A 7,740-nucleotide genomic window follows, 5' to 3' on the forward strand; every position below is an offset into this window, starting at 1 on the left:
GAGAGGCCTCTCCATCTTAAGGAAGCTTTGGAAAAAAAAAAAAGAGAGGCCTGAGGATGGTGGGAAGAGAGACCCAAGGATGGCATCCTTATCCTCTAAAGGAGTGTCACCTAGAGGGTGGAGACCTGCCTTGGGCTGCTCACCGGCCCTACATACTGATGCATCTATAGCAATCATTTCCTTTTTAAAAAATATATTTTATTACTGCCTATTAGTTTTACAAAGTGTTGGGTTTCAATGTATTTTCATACATGCGTAGAATGTATTTTGAGTATATCTATTTGCCCTCCTGCCCTTCCTCATACCTCTCCACTGCCCCTTGTGAACTTCCTTGAACTCTATGTGGTCCAGGCTGGTCCCAAACACACTGATCCTCCTGCCTCATCCCCATCCTTGAGATTAGGGAATGTGCCACAATAACTAGCTAACTTTTTTTAAGATTTCATATATTAGGGAAAATGTAATCTTGCCTTTCTGAGTCTGCTATATTTTGCTTAATGTGATGACCTCCAATACCATTCATTTTCCTGCAAATGACAATTACTTCTTGATCATTTACAAGGCTATTAGTAGTAAGTCCCTGGGGTGAGCAGCCCAGAAACAGGAAAGGGAAGCAGGCTGCAGCCTCAGCTGTCTGGTCCTCTCTTCCAGGTCACCCTGCACACAGGACTGGAAGTGCCAACAAGCCTGGGGAGGCCAAAGCTGACAGGCAACTAGCCTGGCAGCTCCCACTGTCCAGCTGGCCTGTGACTGGGGCCTCTTTGGAAGGAGCCACAAGTCCTCAAGAAGCTCCAGTCATCCAAGGGGGCAGGCAAACAACAAACAAGTCCTGGCACAGCTCAGCAGCCACCAAATATCTGGAGATGGTTTCTATGGGACGTGTTGCAGGTCATGCTGTAGCTCCCACACCAGTGGAGGACACAGGTGTGCCCTTCACTTTCTCCCACCCAAATGCTATGGAGACTCACCACGTGGGGCTCACCCAGGGAGCAAGGCCTTTGGGTCACGGGTATGCTTCCTGCTGTCTGATTGCAAAGCTGATCTTTTGTTGGAGGAGACAGGAAGGCAGACTTTAAGGTTGGCACCCTGAGATGGAGCCAGGGGCTGTGATGTCACCCCATGCATAAGTGTTACCCCTGCTGGCAGGTTCTCATCTTTTCTGGGAGAAGTCATCCTTCAGCATTTCGGCTCTGGGGCCTTCAGTACATGACATGTCACCTGCAGGCCTAATTCAGGACTGATCAACAGGGACATTAATCGTTAATGCTTGATTTTTGCCTCTCTCTTACTGAGAACCTTTTAAAGGGCTTCCTTAGGGTCTTTATTAATCAGCCAGTTGTATGCTGTCTTTCTGTCTCTCTCTGTCTCTTTCTCTCTTTCTCTATCTCTCTCACTGTCACACATATACACACACACATAACACACACACGTTTGTCCAAAAGTCAGTTACATATCATTCCCTGAGTTCTTAATTCTTAGCCATAGATGGAAATATTGGAATTTTAATGCCTGTGACATGTCTTCACCTAGAGGTGACTTTTCTGGAATTGGCTGCCCTAGAAGCTAACTGGAAATGTGTCCAAGCTATTCTTCTGAGCCAGGCCACCCACATACTTAGAAACAGAGGGGCTGGAGACCTGGGAAGGCCTCTCATATCTGTCCGCCTTTTGCTTTGTGGCCTCTAACCACACACTGCTGTCAGGAAAGCATTAGACACGAGAAGTACCCCGATGGCAAGAGGGTGGCTCTGCTGTGACAGGGTGGGCAGGACCGTGAGAAAGACAGGAACTTAATAGCAATGGCCTGCACTTGTTCGTCTCCAGGCCAACCCGAGGTGCACTGTGTCCCGTGGGCCAGGGAGTGCTGGGGTGAGTCCTCCCCCTCCTGGAAACAGAACTGGGAGGAGGTTCACATTGTCCTCCCACTTCTTGGACTTGACCTTGGGCTCCTGCCTTGTTCCCTGTGTTCTACTCCTCTATCTCCACCTGGAAGTCACCGTGCTCTTTCCTTTTTAAGACTCTTTTTTATAAGTTATTTGATTTTGATGTTGGGGACTGGCTTGTCCACTTGTTGGGGTGGGTTTTTGTAAGACCGGCACCAACTGTGCTTCCTCAGCCACTTTCTCGTGCAGATCCCAACTGTTTCTTAGGATCCGCTGCCAGGCTGTGCAGGGCCAGCCATCCTACCTCGGACTTCACTCACGGCCCGCCATCTCCTCAGATGTGCCCAGGTGGGGCAGCTGCCTAGTATCACCAGGAGCAGCTTGGTGCTGTATTCCGGCCTCCACACTAGGCCCTGGAGCCACCTGCTCTGTGGAGGTCCAGGGCTTGACTCCAGCGCTTCTTCCTTGCCTACTGGTTTCTGTTTCTGTTTACCCTGTGCCAGAGCCATGTCCAGAGCTCTCTGTCGCATACAAGACCTGACATGCTGTCCTCCTCTGCTCGGCTGCCTCCCCCACCCACTTTCCTATAGCCTCGGCCCTGGCCTCCGCTCCAGGACCCTGACTCCCCATGAGGTAGATACCCAAAGCCTGAAGAACACAGAGGCCACAGCCTTCTTGCATCAAGGAAGCCATGGTGAGGTCCACAGGTCCAGATGCCTGTGGCTTTGGGAGTGTCTTGCTGTCCTGGAGAAGACAGGCTGTGCTCTGGGCATGAAGCCTGTGCTGGCAATGCTGTGAAGTCAAAGAGGTCTCAGTCAGAAGGGTCACAAGGACACCTAAAATCACCCATCTTGGAGCAGGAGCAGTTCAGGAATGCTGGGGAGCCAGCAGTCAAATCAAGGAAAGGCAGAAGTACAAATCAAAGTGCCCACAATTTCAGGTGTTTTGTTTTTTAAAGCAGTGCTGGAAATCAAACCCAGGGCCTCACACATACTAGGCAAGCACCTACCACTGAGCCATACCCAGGCTTCTCTCGGTGGGCCTCTTTAAGAACAAAGTTGTCTGACATTCTAAGAGCAGCAGCCAGGACAGCGCATTGAGGTGAGGGCATTTCCCCTCTTATCCGCACCAGAGCCCAAAAGCAATAAAGCTAAGGCCAGGGGCAGTGTTGGGGACTCCTTCCAGGCCACCACAGACAAAGCTTTTCTCAGGGCAACCATGAGCCACAGAGAGAAGGGCAGGCTGGCTACACATTTGTGCTTTTGTGGGGTTCAAAAAGAAAAGAAGGAACTTACCAAGGCTGAAGTAGTAGAAGGGACAGACAGGTCATGGGATTCTCATCACCCAAATCCCCTACCACTTTGCAGTGTGGCCAGATGCTTGTACATAAACAAGATCAGGATGAGGTTTCGGCTGGGCTGGCTGAGGGGCACCTTGGTGTCAGTCTGCTAACAGTTTCCGTGAAAAAGGGACTCAAAGTAGCTTAAGATGTGGAGTTCCATTGTCACACTGATGCCTCTGTACATAGCCCCACAGTTCTTTCTTTGCTAGTGAGCCACTTTGATCAAAGTTCATCTCTTTTAGAAGAACTCATGAGAATCTTCCCTCACTCTGAGCATCCATCTCTTGCTCCAAGACAGGAGGGCAATGGCCACAACAGGCCGTTTTTCCTTCTCTCCTCTTTGGGACATGATGATCCCAGTTTTAGTGAACATGGGTTCCTGGCCTAAGCACTGTGACCCAGGCTGATTGTCAGCCTCTATGTGCTCCATAGCTGCAACAGCACCCTGATGCCCTGTGGCCCCCGGGGTGGGGTGGGGACATGCATCCCAGAGCAAGCCTATGTGACACTGTGGTGCTCCCTAAGAGAGGAAAGAAGCCCTCCTCTCTGAGCCTTTTCTCTACTTATAGTGTCCCTGCCCTGCTAGAGCACCCTCAGGAAGACTCAGGTGCAACATCGCTCTGACTTTCCGGGGATTCCTGCCTCACTCGAGTGAAAGGCTGACTTCCTGCTAAGGCTTGTTTCTATGCTAGTGGCAGGTGGTTGCCCAGTCCCACCACTACCTGCAGCCGGGAAGGTGGGTGAGCCTTTTGGGACCTCAACATGGGAATGTTGAAGAACACCATAACAAATCTGGAGGTGAAGCCAAAGTATCTCACTTCTATGGACACTTTGGGGCAACCTCCAGTTAGTTGTGACAATCACAAGTATCTAGAGAGGTTGCCAGATATTCCTGGGACTTTCCCACTGTGAGCACCATCTAGTCATGCTATTGGTCTGTCATGCGTCAATATTCAGAGTGATGGTGGCAGCCAATTCTGTGCTGCACTGAAACCCTGTATCACAGAGCTGCCAGCGATTATGTCAGCTCAAGATCAGGATTTTCCACAAGCCTTCAGTGGGCCCTTCAGTTGGGGAAAGGGACGAGCCACAAGCATATGCCATGCTGCCAGGTGTCACATCTTTGCTCCTGGACAATGCTCGGCACCACCCTCCTTCGTCAGGAAGGAAAAACTCCTCGCTTTTGTTTTCTTTGGTCACTAGATGCAACAGGGAATTTTTAATGAGTTTGTAGCCTTTAGCAGGTTGCAAAATCTAATCAGATATTTCTACAAGATACTCAAGTCTGTACCAATCCTGGGAACTCTCAGGACTTTTTTTTTTTTTTGAAGTGGGTCCATAGCTGTTGTCATTGACCATCTTCCTCAGCAGCTCTTCCCTGACGGAATCCCGGCAGCTTAGGGAAATGCAGCAGAAAGATGCGGGTGGGCTTGGCGTGGGATGCACTCACCAGACACCACGTGCAGCCCTCAGATGTTCCTTGCTGTTAACCTGGCTTTGACTCTGGGTCATGGGAATGGATGGGGGCAAATCTCTGAATCTTTCTGTGCCTCAATATCCCCACCTGTAAATGGGACTAGTCACAATAACCTACCTCCTCTTTTGTCTTGTGAGGATTATGGAATAATGGTTTTTAAAGAAAAAACGTATCTCAAGTCTAGATCAGTGGCTCACATCTGAGCAATCAATGCTATGCGGGGAATTTTCCAGACTCCTCTGACCACAATGTCTTCCATCTAAAGCCTCCTTGTGACTAGGACAAGTATTGATTACTCAGCTATCAGGAGGAGATAGAAGAGGCATTTAAAACAGGTGCATTTGAACAAAGACAGTAACACTCCAAGTGTTCCATTCCCAGGGAGGTCTGGTGCTCCATTCAAGTGCAGGGAAGAAGCTTCCTGTCAGCAATCTCGTAATTTCAAGCAGAAGCTCCACCACGCCAAGGAGACATTAATCTGGCATTCTGTCCACTTGGTCACTAAGGCCTGGTGTCACCGACAAGTTCTCTGCAGTGAGCAGAGAGCTGATGACTTCTGGGACTTCACTTTCTGAGCTATTAAGGGGGAAGTCTCAACGGATGATGTTAACTTCAACTGGATGGAGTTGGGAGTTGACTCAATGTTCTTCTCTCAAGAGGCACAGCTCATGGTGGCCACAGCCTCCAACCTAGTCCTTGGAATGGCCCTGGAGCTTGTGGGCCAGTAAAGTGGGCACTGAGCACCAGATCAGACCCCCGAGCAAGGCTTCGGGACTAGAAAGGGGCTGGTGGTAGCTATGAAAGCAGGACTTAGGGATGCATGCTTCATGAGACAGGCTTGGGACAGCCATTCCAATCCCTCCCGCTGGAGCCTGGACTTCTTGAGCCCCGCAGGGTCTCAGCACTGGGAGGAAGGGTAAGTGGCAAAGCAGAAATGTAAATGCATGATGTAGAATTGCTGCCTTCGCACTATGCTGTTGTATTAAGCATGAGAGGTGTTTGTTTAACGTTGGCAAAGGAATTTAACAAGAAAAAAGCTGTGTCCTTGTTTTGGCTGTTGACAGACTTTCCATTTTCTTGTCTTTCTCTGTCCCTTTTCCCTCCTCTTCCCATCACATCACTTTGTCCCTAGTGGTTAGTATTTGGTGGCAGATCTCGGTCCTGTGGCTGTTCCTGTTCCACGGAAAAAAAAAAAAAAAACAAAACACTGAGGGGTGGGCAGTGGTAAGAAAAGTAATTTTTTCTAATTTTTGTATTGGTATCCCCAAGCGTTTGTATTTTTTTAATTGCAAACACTGTGTTTTGTGGTCTTTGGCAGTTGGCAGCACTTTCTGTATTATCTTTTGAAAAACTTGAGTTTTACCACAGTCTTAAGCAAATTTGAAATAAATTCTTTTGACACTGCCAGCAACTGGAGACCTGTGTGGTCTGTGATGGTAGCTCAGGGCAACCTTGTGCCTTTCTGCTGGACAAGCAGAGGAGGCTGGGCTCTTACCTAGGAGGGCCATTAGATGGGTGCTATGGATAGTGGGCCAGTGCGGTTTTGCTTTGTGGACCCAGGAAATCTTGAAGTGGTGATATATGTGGCTTTAAATGGAAAGGCACACCCTCAACAGGGGGGAGGTCATGGAATTCATGTCTACAGAAGGTAAAGAAGCTGGAGCCGGGATATAGTTCAGTGGCATAAACACCTGCCTGGTAAGTGCAAGGTCCTGAGTTTGATTCCTGGTATAAAACCCCCCCAAAAAACACAAAAAAAAACAAAGAAATTGGAGATGTGGGACAGTCAACACATGCAACATAGATCCACAAGTGAAAAATTTATCTGTGCTCCAAACAGAAACTGAGCTGTAGGGAAACACTGTAAATTACGGGCCTCCAAGAGACTCACTGGCCCTTCGGCCCCAGGGACTGAAACCAGATGTGTCTGACCCGGAAACTTAGTGCTTCACTGGCTCCTCACACCATGGTCTTCATGACATCTCCATAGCCCAAGACCATCTACCCACTGACCACTGGGGAGCTTAGCTATGGAAGCTGCAGGTTAGGATTCCAGGAAAAGCTGAGACTAGAGTGTGGGTGTCTCTTAGGGGTGCTCTTGGGATCAGCACCCATAGGAGTCAAGAGGAGGAGGAGGGATAGGACAGAGGGTAACATCAAGACCCAGTGAAGCCCTTGGCCAACTCATCTTTGGAGTTCCTCTGAGCTGGGGTGAGAGGACCAAACTTTGAGTCCTCCCATCAGTTACAAGGACACAAGGAAGGGGTTGGAACAGTCCCTGAAGATCCCTCTCTCTGGGTCACACTTGCCTCTAACATATTCTTCCCTGCAAGCCTTTGGTCACATAAGAGGATGGCTGGGTAGCATATGCTGGATCCCCAGCTGCCTGTGGCTGACATGTCTTCTCCCACTGTCCTCTGTTCACTCTTGGGGATTTGGGGCCAGCACAAGACTCACAGTACAGATACAGGTAAGAAAACCAGTCAGTTAGTTCACCCTGCAAGACCCAGCCCAAATTGTGTTTCCAGGAAATTTCCCCAGATCTGCTGAGCTGTTGTGTCTTTCAAGATGTTGATGACCCTTTGGTACATAGTTCTGGTGGGGAGAGACCTGCTTTCATAAGACTCGGCATGACCTCCGAGTTGCAGTTGTGTCAGGAAGGGCAGAGTAAGCAATGTTCATGAAATACCTTGGCACTCATTCTCACTTGTCCCTGTGGGATGCACAGAAAAGAATGAGCTCCTTCCTGGAGGAAGTCAGCCACACCAGTGTAGTGGTACCAGTGTAGGGGGGCAGCCAGGATAGCAGCTGGTGACAGGTAGGGGATGCTGGGAACTCCAAACAGGGGCATCATGGTGAGGAGTTTATTTGTCCTTCAGGCTGATTCCATGACCGCACATGCTTCCTTGCACCATCAATCCAGTGAAGCAATCGGTGACAATGAGAGGCCTTGGAGTTACACAATCATGCTTTGCTTTCTGCCAGCTGCCTACCAAGTTGACTGCGCAGCCATTTCCTGGCCTGTTCACTGTGTCCAAA

The 7,740-nt window shown here is 49.4% G+C and overlaps 1 protein-coding gene across 2 annotated transcripts in view; it reads left to right on the top strand.

Annotated features, from left to right (window-relative positions):
- The window catches only part of Trim67 (tripartite motif containing 67), a 38,152-nt gene extending 32,044 nt beyond the window's left edge, over positions 1-6,108 (top strand). For both annotated transcript variants that reach the window (XM_063260040.1, XM_003473495.5), the window contains exon 10: positions 652-6,108. In XM_063260040.1, the coding sequence (XP_063116110.1) occupies positions 652-717 (66 nt within the window). In that variant the 3' untranslated portion in view covers positions 718-6,108. The remainder of the gene's footprint in view (positions 1-651) is intronic.
- The last annotated feature ends 1,632 nt before the right edge of the window (positions 6,109-7,740 follow it).

The sequence above is a fragment of the Cavia porcellus genome, unplaced genomic scaffold, assembly GCF_034190915.1.
Source record: "Cavia porcellus strain 051 isolate PalLab524CR breed Dunkin Hartley unplaced genomic scaffold, mCavPor4.1 scaffold_13, whole genome shotgun sequence".
Taxonomy (NCBI): domain Eukaryota; kingdom Metazoa; phylum Chordata; class Mammalia; order Rodentia; family Caviidae; genus Cavia; species Cavia porcellus.